General features: G+C 42.2%; 1 protein-coding gene across 1 annotated transcript in view; it reads right to left on the bottom strand.

The window, feature by feature from the left end:
- Positions 1–9104: 9104 nt before the first annotated feature.
- Positions 9105–22632, bottom strand: part of LOC126413115 (calphotin) — an 831469-nt gene continuing 817941 nt past the window's right edge. Inside the window, exons 17-19 of the mRNA XM_050083006.1 lie at positions 17615–17876; positions 15991–16329; positions 9105–9765 (exon numbers count right to left, since the gene is read on the bottom strand). Of these exons, the coding sequence (XP_049938963.1) occupies positions 9523–9765; positions 15991–16329; positions 17615–17876 (844 nt within the window). The 3' untranslated portion in view covers positions 9105–9522. The remainder of the gene's footprint in view (positions 9766–15990; positions 16330–17614; positions 17877–22632) is intronic.

Genomic DNA, 22632 nt, shown 5'->3' with positions numbered 1-22632 from the left:
CATGATCTTCAATAAAGAATTCTTCAATCGGGAAATGATGAAACTTTCAACAGAGTTCATGAAACCTGTTTATATGTATGCATGTTAGTCCTATCTCTACTACAAATGCATTGTTTTCACTATGAGTTTGGAAAAATTGCTTAATGAGGTCCCATCTCAATGCATTTAACTCATCATTTGAATGGATGTATCGGTCATATATACAGTAAAAATGTGTGTGTGTGTGTGTGTGTGAGAGAGAGAGAGAGAGAGAGAGAGAGAGAGAGAGAGAGAGAGAGAGAGAGAGAGAGAGAGAGAGAGAGGAGGAAGGGAGGGAGGGAGGTAGAATCTGAACACTAAGTTTGTGAGAACATATAAGTACTGTCCATGCTGGTTACAGTGCACAGTATGTTGTTTGAGAGCACACAGTGCATATTTTTGGACATTGTGTTAGAGTTAGTGAAGCTCTTTTCCTGTGCTGGCCATGAAAATCAGTATTTTATTTGTTTTTAAGTTATGTCTCCCAGGCAGACTGTAAGCATTTGAAACGCCCCCTTTGGAAAATTATGAATGACTGTGCTGGAAAACCTCTTACGTTATTTTATTTTCAAAAAGCTGAGCAAAACCGAACGTACTCAAACATTTCTCTCGTTACTTATTCTGATCATCACTAAACTGACACATAATATTTTTTAGCGTAACACAACCTGACTTTCAATAATCCTTACAAAATAATGGCCTGACTAACAATAACCTGTACCTTTCATGAATCACATACTTCACAAAAATCTTCGTTACTCGAACTACTGCAATACAGCGAGCGCCAATACTGCCAGCTAAATAAATGATTCTAACTACTGAAGGCACCAACTAATGATAGGCATAGCTAGCAAATGAAATATTTTGATAGAAAACAAGCAATGCATTTACCTTAATAGTGTTCAAAAGTCATCGTATATATATCTGTCAATTCACGACATCCATCTTTACAAATTTCCTTTTTTCTGGTGGACACACGTCCACATCGTCTGCTTATAGCAACCTCTCAAAACTCTGGCATCTCTCTCTCCACATCCACCACTGCTGGCGGCTCACCTCCAACTGAGCAAAGCTACGCGCTGTTCCCATTCAACAACCCAACACTACACAAGCGAATATTCCAACAATGAGTCCAACCAGCCACAGACTGCACACAGCACAGTCAGTGATTTTCATACAGAGCGCTACGTGGCGTTACCAACATAAAAACGTAAACAGCCTACTTACACATTCAGTGGTGTCAACTGCCTGACACATTAAAAATATTGAGCCATTGGAAGCTGTGCAAATTAAGTGCATCAGCATCAGAGATTTGATACTGTAAAAGTTGTACTAAAACATTGAAAACTTTGCTATGACTAAGCAAAACTTTGAAAACTTAAAAGTGCTTCAGTTGTGAAAGAGCATATTAACCTGTGGGACTTATTACGCAGATATTTTGGTATACTGTTAAATTTTGTTTGCATCCTATAGTCAGTATTTGTACATTGTCTTCTGTAAAAATATGTAATTATTAAATGAGCAGTAAAACATTTATGAGCTTGTGAAACATACATCTTAAAAAACGTGTTATTAGCTGAAATGCAAAGTGTCTGATATCCATTTTGAAAAAAAAGAACAAGTAAATCTAATTTTTTAAACTCGAGTTACACGTTTATCTTTCCACATCAGCCCAGTGAAATAATTGTTTAGAACATGAGACTGCTAGATCATACTATGGACAGACACATCTGCATTGCACGTGTCTTTTTTTGTAAAAACAAACGCTTTAAAAGTGTTGCTGTTTTAAATTTTTTACCACTTACAATGGACTGATGCATCTGTATTGCACGTGTCTTTTCTATGACAAGAAGTACATTTACACTTAATTAAAAGCGTTCTTGGTTTGAGATATGACTGCCAAGCGCTGACCTCACTTCAAACCACACAGTGAAGCAGACTTGGCACCACCTCTGCAGCTGATTTACTCTTTTCGGTCCTCAAAGTTTGGACCCTGACTCTTCGTTTTTCTCCAGTAAAGTTTTCTCTACACTTTCTTCTTTGTCATGTCATTTCTAACGCAACTCGCCTCTATTTTTGTTTTTATCGACACAAGATTTCTCTTAAATTACTTACATTCTCCATTTTTCCCGCTTCTACTTATCGTACAGAGACATGTGTTGTGCAGTATTACTAGTTTTTGTCGTTTGCCTGTATAGTAGTGACTGAATTTCGTACTGACAGAGATATTCTAATTATTATACCTTTGTTAGAGGAATTTATATTTCGCTTTCAGCCAGAATTGTTGTGTTGTCTGATTCACTGAGTATAAAGTGTCACCTAAATATTTAAATTGATTAACTTTTTCAGTTAGCATTCTGTGATTCAAACGAGGTGGTTATTGGATTGCAAGGATGTGAATTATATGAAACTGGAAGACCGACATTCTCTTCAATCTTATTTTTCAACTGGCAGACCTTTCTTCTGTGTTTACATGTTCTTTGATGAAACTGGTAGCGCTGATCTACTGAGAAGCGCGAGTTGTATTGATTTCCTTATATTCATCCAATAACGACATGCTGTTTTATAATTCATTCTTAGACTAAAAGTACAGGATTTATTTAAAAAAAATACTTTCCGTATTACAAGAGGAGAGTGAAGTCTCAGTCCGCAGTTCTAAAAATATAGCAGAGAATGTAAGCCTGACAGTATATTGAAATTAATATCATATCTGACATAACTGTGTATTATTCAGAAATGGAATACAAAAGCTACGTATTTTGTTTGTTGAACTACTCACATTTAGTGAATTCATTTGGGGAGTGAGACAGGAATTTAAAAATTAACAACAAAATCATATTGCTAATACTGATTTATTACGTATATTACAAAAATACATTATTTACAATTGAATAATGAGATGAACATTCCATAACTATGGTTCATGTTGCAACACAGCATTCCATACGTAATTCGGAGTGTTGTGCATTTATATACGTTTTCTCAACACAAGAGACTTCACACGAATGATTCGAAATATGAGCTAATGATTTCCTTTAACGTTCGATCACATACAAGTCATTTCATTTTTTTTAATTTATTACGTTTATTATACTAGTGAGGGTGGTCCACATTGTACGTTACACAGTAATACTATGTACATGATGGTTTAGCAATAAATATGGTGATGGTACGAGAGTCTCATTGGCAGAATACTGGTAACAGAGAATATCATGAAATACCCTAAGCTACGATTTGATTTGGTTACGAGTACAGGGGCCGATGAAAGTAACGGCACCTTTCTTTTTTATCCATCTCTTGACGCAGGTGAATAAATGGAATAGGGGAGTGAACAAGGCAAGGCGTGAGACTTGGCGCTCTACCTTTGAGCGGCGCTGAGGCCTCTGTGCTGCCGTAGCGTGGAGCGATCCCTGGGGCCGCGTTACGGCTTTAACGCCGAGCTATTTCATCTGTAGCACCCCCACCTCCCACCCCTCCGCCAGGCCACACCCCGCCCCGAAATTGGCTCCGCAGGAAGGATAAGCGGCAGTCCACACGTGTGGTGGGGCAGCAGCAGACACCGCTCGGAACCATACATCTACTGTGGCGCTCTAGCGGAGACAAAGCGAAAGACTGCTGCAAAGAGCATCTCCTCCTCTTCCCGTTACTTGTTCATGCAATTTGCAGGACAAGCGAGGAGTTATCTCTCTTCTTAATTAAATACGTCTACGAATAGATTTGTGGAGCGGTAGGGACGTAACTCAGATCAGTATCTTCAGCCTTAATGTTTTGTTTCCTACAACGAATATCGTTGTCAGTAGGACAAGAAAAGTTTCTTCTTTCCATTCAATATCATCTTTCTCACAGTCCTTTTCTGATTCATCTACTGACGTAAAATTGAAGGATAGTAGAAGAAAAATGACTAAATGACATGGACCTCCAATAAGACACCCCGTGCTAACATATTTAATTTACTAAATTCAGAATCTTAACAGTGAAAGTAATCTACAAATAGCAGCATAGCACTACAAAAGAAGCTGTGTTTCAGGCAACTCGCGGGAATCTGACAAGAAAATAGTAGTGATGGCTTTGGTGAGAAACAAAATCGGGTCCAAAATTGTAATGAATGGAGCGGCAACAAGCAAGTAACAAAGTCTAAATACTAAGGACGCTATGTATCACATGGAATGAAATTAATTTTCGACGGAAGGCAGAGAAATTTTTCTTGACAATTATTAAATAAAGCTTAAAAAGAAAGTAAACAAAGAGACACTTCTAAGGTTTTACAAAATACTGCTATACGCAGCTGCTATGCAGAGAAACGAAACCTAGATAACAAGACAAAAGCATACATTTATCATTTGGATTTTGTAAATGAGATTTCTCACTGTATAGAAGAATAGTCATGCCAATATCGAAAGGGAAATACAGAAATAAAAGCAGAATTATGATTAATGTCTTGAAATGAGAGAAAAAAGCAGAGCACAGAAGTAAATGGAAAGAGCACGTTGGCAGGATGGAGGACTACAACAAATACTATACGAATAAAAATCAACAGGACAAGGCAATACAAGGCGATCTGACACCAGACGAAAGGACGTTGACTAATTTCTGTGAGTAACCAGGGTCTAATATGTGCAGAAGATGACGATGACAATAGAAATTAAATTCACAACCTATTTTTTCAGGCCTTTATAAGATTAAGTTCCCTTGCTAAAATAGAGGGCAAAGCAGTTAAAAATAAAAATATAAAATGAGAGTGAAACGTTTCTCTTGTCTATTCAAGGAGTGAAGTCGAAGCGAGAGAGACTTTAAACTCAGACTGGCAAAGCTGAATAAAGTTTCGTTTGACGCAACAGTGTACATGTTTTATATGTGGGCTTTTACATCTACGTTACTCCGCATAGCTCAAACGTGAGCCACTGGAAGACGCGACAAGAAGAAACTGGTAACCTCTGAAATGTAATGTTACTGATTTATGTTAGAAGTTACGTAAGGATATGAAATTACTCATTGACACAATGAGTAGGTACAGGAAAGAAATGATACTGGGTGTAATAGGTCTGTATGGCTGAACATATTAGCACAAGATAGAAACTTCTAACAGAAAATTGTAAAAAGACGTGAGAAATGAGGCAATTCTTCTGCAATTATTATCACGAAAATCAGTGGACTATGAATTAGCATTCCAAATGACTCACCCATATTCTTTCTGTGTTCTAAACTGATGAATTATGAAACAGGTATTATAATAATCTCAGACATTTCGGAAAACCTGGAAGTATGTGGCCACAAATCCCGTGGGAAAAGAGAAACAAAGGAAAATCGATGCGAGAACAGTAGCAGTTAAGCAGACACCCTGTTCGCTTGCTAAGGAAACCAGCTTCCACCCTTCGCCGGAGGAGGGGAATGCACCATTTCGCACTGGCTGGGTCTCACCTGCGCCAGACAATTTGGATGCCGAGACTCGATTTACAGCCTGTCGGCGAAGGCACCATTAATTCGGGTCGGCTGTCCGCGCCCCAGACGGCTGTTTGCGTCACGTCTGGCTCATTAGACGGAGGAGACAGCTGGTCTACACCTCACTGAGGCGCTGCTCGCTTTCCAGCGACAGTCGGAATTCCGGACGAGGTGTAGAATTCAAAGGAAAATGACACTTGAACAATTGGGAAAAAAAGTGCTTCAGTGCGAAATTACATTCCTCACGTTCACAGATGATTTCCCTCAGATTAGGGTGGTCGGGTCTATCAGATGGCAGTACAAAACACAGTAATCTTAAGAGCACCTTATACGCGTTTTCACAGAGCAGCGAACGGAAGAGGAGGTTCAACTTCACTTCTGTCAGATACAGGGGCCGAATAGTGTACGTAGGGCGGGTAAATTAAGTAAAGCTTCAAAACACGACATGAAGATTGATACAAGTTCAACTATTTATATCATGGTAAAATCTGGACTCATTAAATTAGTTTGTATAGGATCAAGCAAAGATATTCTACAATTTCCTGTAATGTAGTTTTTGCTAGATTCTGGAAGAAATATAAGAAGATTATTGTTGCAAAACGCATATCCATCCACATCTTTAGCAGCCCAGCTGCCACGGAAAGTTTTTATTATAAAAGTTGAAGCAATACTCAGAGATCTGATACATAGCTACACAAAAAGACGATTTACTAAATAAATAAAACTATATAATAAGGCAATTATATACCTTTCGGTCTACTCCTTTTTATCTTTATATTTACGTGGTGTTGGTTAAAATTTTAACACAGGAATTGTTCAAAATAATTTTGAGTAGGCCCTTACATTTTTAGATGATCAAGTTCTGAAAGCACAGCAGGTTATGGAAACTTATTAATGACAAAAAGGTTTGAGACAGCGTTACTGTATGTCACCAGTCTTGTTCAATTTATATGTAGAAATGACTCTCCTGAAGCAAGAGAATAGCTATGGAGGAAGGGAATCAATGTTGATCATGTACAGGGTGTCCTCAGTAAGTTTTGCTGATGATCAGGCTAGTCTAGATCGCGTTGAATATAATCTTTTGAATGTGATACGATGTTCATATCAGCAAAATGGCAAATGGGAACAGCAGTAGTCATTAGTGACACTAGATTTCAAGTGCACGTCAATGACGGGAAGTTGTGAGACTACTAGAAAAAATTAAATACCTAGGTCCATATATTGAAAAAAGAGGCTTGGGTAATACAGAAGTAAAAATAGAGAATACATCAAACCAGAAAAGGTGTATGGGCTCTTTCTTGCTGGAAAGAGAATATTTACAACAACAACAAAAAAAGAGTAGTTAGGCTAACGGTTGAGTCTGTCCTATAGTATGTATCAAAACTATGGGTTGTGCACAGCTGTGGAAATTGATTATCTACAAAGGAACACGAGAATGTGAAGAAAAATACCAATGACGAAATAAGAACTATAATCAGGACGAATGGTAGATGGAGTTGAATTAAAATTGTGAAACTGATTTGTTGAGAACGCTAGACCACCGCTCCCGATTTTTGGAATGGAAACCATCTAGCAGATGGAAATGCAGCTGATCTCGACGTTTTGGAAAGATCACTTGAACGAAATGATGGAGCATCGCAGCATATCAAAGGTAATGCTCTAAATAGAGAGGCATGGTGAAAGTAACAGAAATGGAGCAAATTATTTTTTAATTGAGCTTAGTATTAATTAAGCTCGTGTAGTGGTAATAATAAAACTAAGTAGAAGAATAAGAAGAGGTGGAAACAGGACACTCTAAGGGGAGCAGTAATAAAACCATAAAGGGGTATAGGTTCTAGCGCTTGATAGTAGAAGAACAAAAACGTCAGCAGGTGTATGGAGTCTTGGAACGTTAGGAGCAGCAGAGCCATCTGGCGGCGTGGCGTGCAGTGCCACTGTGCGGTGGTGCGGAAGGCGCACGGTCGCCCCTTTTGCGGCTGCCCGCAGCGCACGGAGTGGCCGCAGCGCGACAATGGCCGGTAGTTAGCACGCCTGAGGTCTGGGGTCGCACCATTGTGGTCGCTCTCTTTTTTGCGGGCGCCGAGAGGCAGCCTCTTTAGCACCCCGCCTGACGACCGGCTCTCCGGCGCTCGCATTGTGTCTCCACTCGCCCCAAACACGAAAAAGCGCTAACACGGATTAAGGAAATCCGTTATGCGGTCCGGCCGGGGCGTGCCTCGGGGCGGCGTGCCATTTCTTGCTCCAGTGGTTCCCGCCGGCCGCAGTCCACACGCGCCGATTGTCCCGCGACCTGTCTGCAGATGGTATCGCTTCCATCCGGCCGCCGCGTCAACCAAACAATAGGCGGGGGTCACCAAAATTTTTCGACGCGTGAAAGTGGAAGGAGGCTTGCGACCGATAACGGATACCGAGCGCAAGTAAGAACACTACATCGGAATGACCTCCAGGAAAATGAGCCATTGTCCCACTTTCTTCTGATGAAAATTCGCTACATAGCTCGCAGTCTTTCACTTGTTCCGCCCGTTCAAGGTGAGGACGTGCCCATTCGCCGCGCGCCGCTCCACCCTCGCGAGCGGCGGAGTTCTGACGTGAACTCTCGACCGGCCCGTTAACCTGGCATTATCCCGCAGCACGTTCACCTTGTACTGCCTTACAGGCCTCTCCGTAACATGAAAGCAACGGAAGTACTTACATACCAAGTTGCTGGTATCTGACACTCTGGTATTTCCCACTGAAACCAATCAATGGTAAGAGTGCAGACCCAAACGATTGCAGCCCCACAATACCCCTCTCACGCCATAAAAGAATATTTTAGCCTTTTCCCAAAATATTCTTAGTATCAAGGCCACAGCTGTGACCTTACTTCAACAAGCTATACTATTCGTAAATATCAACAAATTAATTAGCCTCTTTCTACATTGGACCTCTATTATTGACATTTCTCAATTAACCTACTCAGCATGGGAGTACATATTACGTGCAAGCACTCAATATTTTTACAATTGTGACAAAACTTGTCAATATATCTGTTTTAGAAAGCACGAACGAGACACACGGTGCACTACAGCTGTGGGAGACAAATTATTTGGGAATCTCAGGTCCATCACTAACGATAGCACAGAGGTGGTAATGGTTTAAGGCTGATTTTGATGTCCTTTACTCACAACGGCCGAGAAACGTCATTTGATACGACAAAGTGACAATATTTCGAGCACAAATTTTTCACGTAGGCACTGTCGAATTTCGCACAGCTGACTAAGACATTTGTATGCAGCTACTGTGGTAAATAACTGCCTCTTTGCTACTCGTAAAGATCACTGTTCTTGCTGGTTATGACTACGACTACCAAGTATAATACCACTTTTAATCCCACACAAAGGCGTTTCCAGCCTAAATTAGTTGGTTCATAGCGTTATCAGCACAATACTGTAGATTCATAAAGTATTTGTGGATTTACAACTACTTTGACAATTTACGTACTTCACCCCAAATTGTCACTAAGACTGGAGGTTAGAAAACCACGTGACTTGTAGTGTGATCTTAAATATTACCTAAGATCCACAAGAAGTTCGTATCACTTGTATATACACTCATAAGCGCTTTCACCGTTTAAGTTTCGGAGCACAGAAACTGAAGAGCATCTATGTCCACCGATGACACTCAAGTGAAGAAAGTACGTATGATTCGATGCTGAAGATTCGTTGCTTCACAACCTAACTCACATTTGGTTTGGTACGCAGCGATAACGTTTATCGTTCGAACGTATGGTTGTGCGGAGCCAGAACACTGGCTGAGCACGGTTGAGTAAGGTTGAACAGGTAACTGCGGACGTATTTCGGGTTGACAGAAAGCGTACACTGTTGAATGTCCGTCTTCGCAGACACATCACTTGACCGCGACACTGTGAGAGGGATGCAGCGATGTGACGGCACGTCTTTTGAGCAAGCGCTATGTGTCGCGGTGGGCGGCTGCGAGATGTGTCCTGCGATGCGACGAGTGTAGCGGCGACTCGAAGAGCCGCTTCAGGCATCGGGCGCCGATTTCGCCCCCGCTCGGGCTACGCGCTCAGCCGACGAACGGGAACTGTGCGTACGGCGACGGGAAGAATCCCGGGAAAGCGGCGGCCGGCGGCGCCGTCGCCTGGACGGGAACGGACGTCGTCACGTACGTCGTCAGCAGCGTCGGCACAACGCGCGTCGACGTCAGGGTCGTGTACGCCGTCTTTGCGCCGAACGTCAGTTTCAGGATCTTGCTCTCCGTCTCGGTGACCACCGTTTGCGTGACAACTGGCGTCGAGGTGACTGCGAACTGCCCAAGGAAAAGGGGTGTTTTGTTATGACCAAGTTGAAACGATAATAACACAACACAAAAAGATACAAATACACTCGTATGGGCATGGGTTACAAGGATACAGTAGGACACTAATTTCAGTGTGTGAAAGACATCTTTTGCTATTTGTCATGTACACACTGCTGTTATCCAGATATCATGTTTCTTTCTTTCTTTGGCTTACGCCATAGTCCCGCAGCGATCGCAGGGTCGGCGTGGTTAGAACGGATTTGGCAAGGTTAGTTTTAGGGATGGCCAGATGCCCTTACTGCCGCCACCCCGTACCCCCAGGGATCGAATCAAGAGTACCCCAGCTGTCTGCACCTAGTGTAAATCATGAAATAGTGCGAATGTAGTTCAAATGTCTACGACGCGTGTAACTGAGGAGGAACGTGGGGACCAGCCCGGTATTCACATAGCGGGATGTGGAAAACCGCCTAAAAACCACATCCAGGCTGGCCGGCATACCGGCTCTCGTCGTTAAACCGTCGGGCGGTTTCGATCTGGGGCCGGCGTGCCTACCCGAGTCCAGGAAGCAGCGCGTTAGCGCTCTCGGCTACCCTGGTGGGTGTGATCCAGATGTCATCATTATGTTCTATTGTATACAAGTCAAATTTGACGTTTAAAAAACCTTATGTTAATGGGCCACTACACTTTGTAAGGGTACGAGGTTTTCCAGACGTTCTGTAGCGAAAGCGTTTGGAAATCAATCATTTCATTGTTTGAGGGCGAAATTTCGTATCAATTTTGAATATAAATGAACAAGCTTTATTAGCAGAAAATCTGTTCGTTTGTTTATCCAGAAGAATCGTCGAGAACTTAAAAGTTTGATTACTAAGTACAAGGATTTATTAATCATTTGTTAGTCGCGCGATAATATCTAACACGATTACTCGCGGGTATGACAGGTGTCATCGACAACGTAAGCAGTGTATCTGTACCCTTTGAACGGTGTGTATGAATTATTTTAGAAGAGCTGTTTTTAAATCTAAATGAAATACATTTAACACATATGTACCTTAGTAAGGTGTAGACTACGTGTAAAATATTTTTGGCAATTATTCGTAAATAGCTCCAATATCTTTTCTGACAGTAGTTAAGCTATCAGTCTCTCCACGAACAATTCCATCAACGATACTATCAAACATCAGACATCTCAAGAGCAACCTGAATCCATTTTCTCTCATGCATAAGTAACATGATTCAAGTCAGTTGCCATTTGATTTATCCCACAACGTCGATAAATTCTTTCTAGAACGTCTCAAAGATTCACACAGGCACTACAGGCCAATGAGAGCTCTGATCCCTATAATACGTTTCTTTAGCATCCCTTTCGCTAGAAAAGTGGGTCGGACTTCATTGACATAAATATAGTACATGTGCAATAACGCATATTATATTTTCATCCAAGTATAGCTTCATAATGTCTGTTTCTTTCTTTGTAATAGGAGCTACATGTTTGGGTCCAGGTAAATGAGTAATAATGTTACTAGATCATGTTCTAGCATCGACAGATATTTACATTTCCTCCATTTAATGATTAAATCTTTTCCTAAAGAGAATATTTATATTTCTTAGTTAAGAATTTTAGGTACGAAGCAAATTAGCCGTAATTAGTTTCAATACACCTACAAGTAAGCACACTAAACTTGCACTGAACCGAGGAAAGAAATAAAGGAACATACAATTACTTTCCTTCAGACTATAGCAGCAAAACTCGCGCGGACGACCAGTATCCTCCAGGCTATATAAATGTATCATAAATAATCTAACGTGCGTTGCTGAAAGCCAATAAAGCCTGAGGTTGGTGGATGGAGAGATAACGGTAAGGCACTGGAAAGTACGGGAACAGTCAGACGAAACAGAGCGGGAAAATCATGTGGATGACGAGTGTCATTCGCGTGGGAAACGAAGCGTTGAGGAGCAAGTCTCATTTCCTAAGTTGTGTTACTTGTCTGAGGTATTCCCCATGGTCTCCGTGCCGCCCCACCAGTGTTAAAGCTGTACTTGGCGTCGTGATGTGCAAAGTAATCAGATGCGGCAAAGGATCCTTTGCGTGAACGATAGGGTCAAGGAACAGCAACCACCAGATCATAACAATAATTTAAGTACAGGCCAACTGATACTTCCGTTGTTTTTCATGTTTGGAAGTTATTCACAAGGAGTTTTACCTAGATGATTAACCTCCGACTACTTTTTGTGGTTAAAGACACAATAAAAGATTTTGTATAAGCCAGAGTTGATAAGTCATGGTTCTGGTAGAAGCTGGGCTCTTCTACAGACGTACGAAGAATTATCAACGAGTCGGAGGCACGGAGACTTCTCGGAGCCACAGACCAGCAGTGAGGTAATTTAAAAGTTAAGTCAACCTTCTCAGCTTGGCATTTGATCAACACACTCTAATACTACATTGCTGCAATTGTGTCATAGCTTGTGATTATGTGTGTTCTTAAGATGGGTCTCTAGTGTGACAAGAGCTGTTTGGCTTTACTCAGTGTATTTACTCAGCATGTGTTGTAACAAAGTCCATTATACCTTCCGCAGATGACAACTTTAAAACTGTCAAAACCTAGGTCAATTCTTCCAAAAAATCTCTCCTTGCAGCTGGTTGGCTGATTTATTCAACTCCTCTAACTTTACATCATTGTTCATTGTAAATTTGTATTCCTCCTCTCTGCAGGAGATTTCTCAAGTACCTTCACCTGCACGACAGCTCAGTTGTCACTCATCACCAGTGAAGCACTTAGTTTCGTGCGTTATTCATGTTAGTGCATCTTGATTAAGAAAAATAGTATGTAATAACTTTATCTCTTCTTGGGTATGCTGAAGGTTTTATAAAGCTTTTTGAAGGAAGTCTTTATTACTTTCGACTGTTCAAAGCCTTCCACAGAGAAGCTCCCAAATTCCAGTCTGTCTTTCAGTTGTTTGCAGGAGAAGTAGTTCATAGTTCAGCAAATTTCAAAACAGTCTACTGATTTCTTGAATATTGCCATGTGCTAAAGCACGAAATAGCTCTGTTTGGTGGCCTACAGATCCAACTGCAGTAGTGCAATTTGTAAATAAAGTGATTGTAACAGTTAGGAGAGTCTCAGTCATGACGTTTCCATCTGCTAGGAAATTTCAAGGTTTTAATGGTCTACCAGACAAATATTCTTTACTATTATTCATGGTACCTGTTTCATACTGATCTTCAAAGGATTTGGATGAAGTCCCGTGGAGCCAATGTCTCTTTAAACTTTGTTTTTAGATCGTATCTTGAAGTTCACGTACAGTGTCTTAAACATAAAGCTTTTTTGTTGCTGAATAATTTTTAATTAAGGCTATAGTTATTTTTGCTAATGAGGATTTAGTTTTACTACGTTGCATGAAGAGCACAGGCCTGAATAGAATAGATTTGTTCACAGATTGTTCAATCTTTATTAACACAGTCATAAATGACTTCATGAATCTACAAAGTTAGCTAAAGAGAACGTATATATGGTATGAATGGTATCAACCTAGTGTTGGAAGTAAAGGTCTTGTAACTACTGACACTTCTATTTTCCTTCTTATGCTGTTATAAGCCTGTGTGGGTCTTAGCCTGGTCAACAATGTGTTCCGTTCTGACTTGTTATTTGTAATTACTTTCCGTCTTATTACTTGCATTATTTCGATGGTCCCTATAACATCTTTTCAAGGCATTGACGACTGTAGCTTTTTCCAGTAGATCTACATTCACATAAACATTTTTATTGTTCTTTCTCCGTTCGCTCATCGCGCGTGTTAAAACCGTATTACTCGCTTGCTCTTTAATTACCTCCCAGTGTCACCTTCTTGTATCGCATGATTACGTTCACCATTCGTTTTCAATTCTGCTTGTACCACTGGTCTGAAAAGCCCGGTAGGTTTTTCCCGCAGGCTTCTACTGTCAAATATTTTAAGCTGTTGCTCATTAGCATTGGTTTACGCTGAGATTTTGCATTTATAGGTGACAAGACACCCAAACAGAACATCAAATATTTACAGTTTGAGGCACTTGTTTAATATCCTGGAAAACATTCACCTTTTGGTATGTATTTTTACGTCACTGAATGCAGAATTTGTCGTAGTGATTTACTGAAATCTGTGTATATACTGAAAGTTTCATTTCGCTCTGAGCGTCTTCCTGTTATATAGACATTTTTAGTTTATGATTGATTGATCACCGTCCTCTTGATTCCCCTTTTGAGCCATTGTTCCCTCTAAGGGCACTATTTCTATAACATTAATACAAATGCCTACTTAGCAGCTTGCCCATATAAGCCGCCGTTGGTGTTTGGCCTCGCCAATCGTTCTTCTCCATCTTTTTCGGTTATTCAGCTGGTTACATTGTACGCATATTCTCTCAATTCCCATGAACCCATTTCAGCAGTGGTGTTTCTCTTGGTCTTACCTGTGGTATGTTCTTCCACCATCTGTTTGAAGATATGGCCCTATCGACATATTAAATGCCCGCCCCACTCAAGCCCCCTCTGTTTAATCACTGGCACAATGTCCTATATCTCTAAGAGTTTATGCTTAACTGGTCCAAAAATCTGTCAGACCAGTATTCTTAAATTTCAGGAGTCTTGTTTTGAATCTATTGGGTCAGAGCAGAGACCACGTCTCTGCTCCGAGTCGGACCACAGGTTGAGTTACAGTCCTGTTGATACTAGGCTTCGTAGGTCTCGATTAGCCTGGACTTGAGCAGTATCCGAGTGCAACTTGTTTCGTGCTTGAATTTGTTCCATTATTTTCTGGTATGTCTTATTTTCTTTCCTTGAGTACTGCCTCAAAATATCTGAAGTCTTTCACCCTTTCAAAGATTTTACCATCCACATCCAAATTATCACGTGCCAAGTAGTTATCATGAGTGAGCTAATACACTACTGGCCATTAAAATTGCTACAACACGAAGATGACGTACTACGGACGTAAAATTTAACCTACAGGAAGAAGATGCTATGATATGCAAATGATTAGCTTTTCAGAGCATTCACACAAGGTTCGCGCTGGTGGCGACACCTACAACGTGCTGACATGAGGTTGGTCGAGATCTAATGACTGTTAGCAGAATATGGAGTCGGTGGGTTCAGGAGGGTAATACGGAACGCCGTGCTGGATCCCAACGGCCTCGTATCACTAGCAGTCGAGATGACAGGCATCTTATCCGCATGGCTATAACGGATCGTGCAGCCACGTCTCGATCCCTGAGTCAACAGATGGGGACGTTTGCAAGACAACAACCATCTGCACGAACAGTTCGACGACGTTTGCAGCAGCATGGACTATCAGCTCAGAGAGCATGGCAGCGGTTACCCTTGACCCTGCATCACAGACATGAGCGCCTGCGATTGTGTACTCAACGACGAACCTGGGTGCACGAAAGGGCAAAACGTCATTTTTTCGGATGAATCCTGGTTCTGTTTACAGCATCATGACGGCTGCATCCGTGTTTGGCGACATCGCGGTGAACGCACATTGGAAGCGTGTATTCGTCATCGCCACACTGGTGTATCACATGGCGTGATGGTATGGGGTGTTACACGTCTCGGTCACCACTTGTTCGCATTAACGGCACTTTGAACAGTGGACATTACATTTCAGATGTGTTACGACCCGTGGCTCTGCCCTTCATTCGATCTCTGCGAAACCCTACATTCCAGCAAGATAATGCACGACCGCATGTTGCAGCTCCTGTACGGGCCTTCCTGGTTACAAAAAATGTTCGACTGCTGCCCTGGCCAGCACATTCTCCAGATCTCTCACCAGCTGAAAACGTCTTGTCAATGGTGGCCGAGCAACTGCGTCGTCACAATAGGCTAGTCACTACTCTTGATGAAGTGTGGTATCGTGTTGAAGGTGCATGGGCAGCTGTACCTGTGCACGCCATCCAAGCTCTTTTTGACTCAATGCCCAGGCGTATCAAGGCCGTTATTACGGCCAGAGGTGGTTGTTCAGGGGAATATTTCTCAGGATCTATGCACCCAAATTGCTCGAAAATGTAATAGATGTCAGTTTTAGTATAATATATTTGTCCAATGAATACCCGTTTATCATCTGCATTTCTTCTTGGTGTAGCAATTTTAATAGCCAGTAGTGTCGAATAGGGAAGGGGGAATGATAGTGATACATCAAACTCCCTCCTCCAAATGCAATATGGCAGCATGTGGAGTACAGAACTGTACACACTGCAAGCGTCTGTACCTGTTGTTGCGGTTGCAGCGGGTTGAGCGGGTTGAACGGCGCCAGAGGGTTGAGCGGGTTGAGCGGCGGCTGCGGCGCGGGCGCTTGCGGCGCCACCGTGGCGGTGCCGTACTCGAACTCGGTCTTGCTGACGGTGGCCACGGGCCGGCGGATCGTGCTGAAGACGGTGCTCTGGCCGTCGTACACGGGCACCACGTGCGAGTCGAAGATCGTCTCGATGCGCAGGACGGGCCGCGACGTGGTCACCACCTGCGGCAGCGCCGCCGCCGCACCGGGGTTGAGGTAGCGCAGCAGAGCCAGCTGCTGCAGCTGCTCCGGAGTCAGCTGGGGCTGTGGAGGCGGCGTCGGCAGCGGCTGCAGCTGCTGCTGTTAACACGGTAGGCCCCATTGGAAACTCTCACACCCATAGCGTTGCTGTTTTACGTTAGTCGGAGGAGGACAGATATGTGGACGTTATAGAACTGCGCCGGCCGGTGTGGCCGAGCGGTTCTAGGCGCTACAGTCTGGAACCGCGCGACCGCTACGGTCGCAGGTTCGAATCCTGCCTCGGGCGTGGATGTGTGTGATGTCCTTAGGTTAGTTAGGTTTAAGTAGTTCTAAGTTGTAGGGGACTGATGACCTCAGAAGTTAATTCCCATAGTGCTCAGAGCCATTTGAACCATAGAACAGCTGGAAACGTTTTACTTTCTGCTGAAGAATAAACTTCACTTGTAATGAACAAATCGAACTGAAAAACCATCTTGCCACATTGCAGAGTATCTTTTTAGAAAGATAATACTAGTCATCAAGGCCATTTGCTTGAGACTAGACCTACGGCATTTAGAGGTTAGTAATTATTTATGATAATGGTTGTTCATGAGTTTCTGGTATTTTTTAATCCGATGATGTTTGTCTTTAACTGCCACTCCAGGCGTCTCTGCACGGTTAATCACCATTAATAAATCTTATATTCCTGATATTTTGTTGTTTTTTGACCCATATATGGTGACTGAGATACACCTTCTGATCGGTTTTATGTAACACGTAACGCCTTCATATACCGGGCACGCGTTTTTCACATTTTCCCCTCGCTTCTCGCAAACTTTTCATCCTACGTTTTCGCTGGAGGCGACGGTTTTCGAGTTATTCAAAAGAAACGTATTTGAAGGTTACTTTTGAACAATTTACTTAATAATTCGAATAGTACAACCTCTGGTGAAAGCGTAAGCGAGGACAAAATTTAACTATGTTAAATTCCTTACAAAAAGGCTGTGTTCATTCTTTCCGTAGAACTATTTGTTTGGGTGTAGCGACTGAGGGAGTATGAAAATCTTGGGCGAGGTATTTGAAGGCGTAGCGGGTTGCATAAAAACCAGCGGTAGGGGCAGCTGAATCGCCCTGTATATGTAACTCTTGCTGTTAAACCAGGCTGTATGTATTGCTTGTAGTTTTACTACAATTTTGGAACGACCATTATACTTGAAATTTTTCTTTATTCATGACGTTTGCATAACAGAAGCTGGATAGCCGATCGAACATTAAAGAATTCTAAGAACACTTCCAACATTAGCTTACAGTGTGACAGTGTTGTTTGTATGGTGATTATGGGTCGAGGTAGCAGTTAAGGTAAGAGTGGCGTGCTCACGTTGTTGGCGGCGTCGAGCAGCAGCGCGGGCGTGGGCGCCTTCTTGGGTCGCGCGTGGTCCTCGCGGCCCAGCTGCCCGTCCTGCTGGTGGTTGTCGGACAGGTCGAGCTCGAGGTGCAGCTCGGAGCCCGCCTCCTCGAGGTGCGAGCTCAGGTCGGTGAGCGCGCGGCTCGCCTCGAACTGGAAGAGGTGCGTCGGCGGCAGCGTGCGTGTCGCAGTCACGTGACGCGTCACCTGGTACGACTGCACCAGCGTGTACCTGCTGGCAGGCCCAGTACGTCCGTTCACCCAGCAGCTCTCTCTCATTCAGGGCACTACTCGGACTATTAATGTTGCTATCCACTACTTAGCTCTATCTCAAAACAAGGAATTCGTTTTCAGTATTCTGTCATATCCCCTTTCTGATAATAAAACCATCATAATCAAGTAAAGATTCAGAGTCTTTTTTGTGTATTTGAGTGGTTGTTCGGGCAGACGGCCCTGATCAGTACCTACAACAACACTGCTGTGCCTTTACCTAAGAGGGTGATGCTGAGGGAATTAGATTAAGAAATGAGACACTTAAAGTAGTAAAGGAGTTTTGCTATTTGGGAAGCAAAATAACTGATGATGGTCGAAATAGAGAGGATATAAAATTTAGATTGGCAATGGCAAGGAAAGCGTTTCTGAAGAAGAGAAACTTGTTAACATCGAGTATAGATTTAAGTGTCAGGAAGTCGTTTCTGAAAGTATTTGTATGGAGCGTAGTCATAAAAAAAAAGATTGCCAGCAGCCATAAAAAGCTTAACAACCAATGAAATTGAGTTTAAGAGAAGCCTAAAGGATTTCTTGGTGACCAACTCCTTCTACTCCAGTGATGAATTTCTCAGTAAAACCAACTGATTTGTATATATATATATATATATATATATATATATATATATATATATATATATATATATATATAAGTACAATATAACTTCTGCGCAATTTCATTGCAGTAATTTGTTCATTGTAAATGTGTGTGTGTGTGTGTGTGTGTGTGTGTGTGTGTGTGTGTAAGTACAATCTAACTTCTGCACCATTTCAGTGCAGTAATGTGTTCACTGTAAATAAGTATTATAGTAGTTGTATTACATGTTTATTACCTTACGCATAAATAAAAAACTTTTTTATTTTAAATTCAGTGCATTAGTATTTGTAAAATGACTTTCATATAGTGTTCATTAAAAAATGACGATCATTCCACTTGGGACCTGTGGAATGGTACATTAGCTTATTTGTTTTAGTTGTAAATATTTGTCATGTATTGTTGTTTTTCTGACATGTTCCACATCCTGGAGGACCTCCTCACTACGGATCAATTGAAATGAAAGTAAATCAAATCTAATCTAATCTAATCTTAACGTTACAGTAGGACGAGGGAATCGAGAGCATTTGGAAGTGTCGTATGGCGGTGCAGCGCAACATCATCTATCACCTTTTATTTACCGGGTGATCAAAAAGTCAGTATAAATTTGAAAACTTAATAAACCACGGAATAATGTAGATAGAGAGGTAAAAATTGACACGCATGCTAGGAATGACAGGGGGTTTTATAAGAACAAAAAAAAAAAAAGTATTGCTAAACGCGTGGAAGATCTCTTGCGCGCGTCGTTTGGTGATGATCGTGTGCCCAGCCGCCACTTTCGTCATGCTTGGCCTCCCAGGTCCCCAGACCTCAGTCCGTGCGATTATTCGCTTTGGGGTTACCTGAAGTCGCAAGTGTGTCGTGATCGAATGACATCTCTGGGGATGCTGAAAGACAACATCCGACGCCAATGCCTCACCGTAACTCCGGACATGCTTTACAGTGCTGTTCACAACGTTATTCCACGACTAACGCTATTGTTGAGGAATGAGACATATTGAGCATTTCCTGTAAAGAACATTGTCTTACTTTGTTATGCTAATTATTGCTATTCTGATCAGATGAAGCGCCATCTGTCGGACATTATTTGAACGTTTGTATTTTTTGGTTCTAGTAAAACCCCATGTCATTCCAAGCATGTGTGTGAATTTGTACCTGTCTATCTACATTATTCCGTGATTTATTCAGTTTTCAAATTTATACTGACTGTTTGATCACCCGGTATATCTAAAGGGCGCTCCGAAAGGTATTAACATTTATGGAAGTCTAATTCGTACATGGCGATATACCAGGCACCTACTGGGCGTATGTTAATCACAGTGCGTCACGAGGAAGGAATACGGCACGAAAAAAATACATGTAAATGTAAATATTGGCTGGCGATAAAGAAGAACAAATCAATATTCTAGTACGTATTGGGAAAAAACTTTTTCAAGAGAATGGTTCAATAACTTACAGGTCATCTGAAAAACGCAGAATAAATCAAGGGTTGGAAACCGAATTTCTGAGACAAGAAATGCCTTCACCAAGGAGAAAAAAGTATTCTAGCAGCCTCTTTACTATACAAAAGTTTCTGAAAGTGAATGGATCAAATGATTTTAAGGCCTGTAGGAAAAAAAAAAAAATATGGCGATACCGAACTTACGGAACAGGTCAACTTGATGACGTAGGCAGCGTGGATGAAGTTGCAATTGGCCTTATGGGTCACCTGCAGATAGAGTACCAGCTAAAATCAAAGATCTACCGGAGTGTTACTCGCCCCGTCACTGTCTACGGCCAGATAGAAAAGAGGTAGAACAACGACTGAAGTTATGAAGACGAAGATGCTTAGATGGACAGGTGGTATCACTCGACTGGATAACATTTCGAACGATACTACCAGTAAAAGTTTTGGGGTAGCACCGATCCAGGAGAAAATGCGAGAAAGCACTCTGCGTTAGATGGAACATGTGCTGGACTACTGTACCAATGGCAGCCTACGCACTGGAACCCACGAGAAAGAGACCCAAGGGACGAACAAGAAAGTGATGGGCCGACACTCTAAACAACGACCAGACGGCTGTAAATCTTCATCCAGGCATGGCGTACGATCAAGCAGCTTGCATAAATCGAACCCACTCAGTGGATCCTGCCACCAGACGGGACAAACGCTAAAGGAGAAGGATGTATGAAATATTGTTTTGTATCGCTGTGACAAATGAATGAGCCGGATGGAAAGGGATATTTTTGACGATGTGCTCTGCGTTCTTGATGAAATTCAAACGGTGTGTCACGAGGAAAGCTATTTTTTGAACGGTTGGCGAAACAAGAATTCTGCAGAAGTTTGGAAGAATGTTCCTCGTTAAAGAACTATTACGACTTGAGACGTATAGCTAAGTAAGGAAAGCACTGCCCGCATTAAACCATAGAAGACATGGACCGTGGCGGATAAATATGAATGAAGGAAAGAAATCAATTGCTTGTAAGTTTGCTGCTAACTGCATTGACCTGTCTATCAAGCCTATGACAATATTTTCTTCCTAGTTCTAGTGTAGGCGACTGAAAGAGATATTCTGTTTGAGAAATGTTTCTTCTCACAGACAACTTTGCTGTCGTTATATTTTGTTTACACTAATTTACACTTAGGACAATAGAACCATAAAAATGCTACAGGGAAAAGTATATGTTTCAGAAGTTTTGAACGAGAGTGTAAACTACGTCCACAGGAACTGCCAGCCCCATCGGAACCGACCGGCCGCCTCCTCATCCTCCCCCAGTAGTTTCAGTGGATGAGGTGTGGAGGGTCGTGGGGTCAGCAGACCGCTCTTTCCGCCATCGTCAGTCTTCTTGACCTGGAGCCGCTACCACTTGGTCAAGTAGCCCCTCAGTTGGCATCACGAGGCTGAGTGAACGCTGTTCCCGCACTCCCAGCAAGGAAAAAGCCCCTGACAGCACCACGAATCGAACCCAGGTCCTCCGCATGGGAGTCAGCCGCACTGACTACTCAGTTGCAGAAGCTATCAAAACCTGGGGGAATACTACAGCCTGGAATTTTGTGTTTACCTCCCTGACCACATACGTCTGTTAGTGAAGTGAAAGTATAATGTACCCTACATCTGAAAAAGAAAGATTTACTTCATAACGGGGTATATGGGTTGAGACAGACTCTTCCTGTGAATCAGAAGGGATACAAAAGTATGAGGCCGTATCTAGCTATAGGTAGGTTGCCTGCGGCTGGTTGAATTAACTCACTGGTATTGTGACTCAGAAAGGAGAAGCTGTACAAATGTGAGGACTGATTTTTTACGCACACTCTCTCTCCCGCTGTTTCCACAAGAATGCTGTTTTACAATAAATTAGCGCCATTTACAAGCTAATGGTAGACGTAGTTATAGAAAAGTATGTGTTTATTGTGTTCTGGAAATTAATAAAATTTAAATAATCTATCACTGAACACTTTGAAAAAAGCTGAACTTGATCACTGAGGCCGGAACTTCTTTTTGCACTTTTAGCAACAGTTTCTGATAAATTAATAATTTTCCACGTTTTTCTGAAATGATATTTGAAGTGTGTTGTAATGTCCTCCCTTCCAGACCGTGTTAACTCCAGTATTATTTGCTTGGAAATTGTCGGGACATGGCTCGGTGACTCGAAGTGAGTCACTTCCGGAATTCTAGGAGAATCCTTTGCGGATTTTTCACAAAATGATACTTTCGTGTCCAGCGTGAAGTACCTCAAGAAGGCAACTTAAGTGGAGTTCTACGTCACATACACGTACGAGCCGCATACGTTGTTAAGTGGCAGCACTTAACGTCACACTATCATCACGAGTAAACGTAGACAACAGTCTTACATGCTTGTCACTGGTGCTCGAAAAATATTACGGTACTGTGTCCTTCCACAACAGTTGGCTACCACAATAAAACTCTCTCGTGTTGCGTGTGTGTGTGTGTGTGTGTGTGTGTGTGTGTGTGTGTGTGTGTGTGTGTGTGTGTGTGTGTGTGTGTGTGCCGACGTCGTAATGTCTCCTAAGATGGCCATTTCATGTGGGAAAGGACCATGCGTGGGCACCGTTAAGGCTTCTCAAGGAACAGACGATTAATCTTGGGAATGAGGCCGCAGTATGGAGACCGGGAAGCCTCTGAAGCCA

This window comes from Schistocerca serialis, chromosome 7 (assembly GCF_023864345.2).
Source record: "Schistocerca serialis cubense isolate TAMUIC-IGC-003099 chromosome 7, iqSchSeri2.2, whole genome shotgun sequence".
In the NCBI taxonomy this organism is placed as follows: Eukaryota; Metazoa; Arthropoda; class Insecta; order Orthoptera; family Acrididae; genus Schistocerca; species Schistocerca serialis.
Note: the sequence above shows the minus strand (reverse complement) of the source record. Positions and strands in the feature narration are given on the sequence as shown.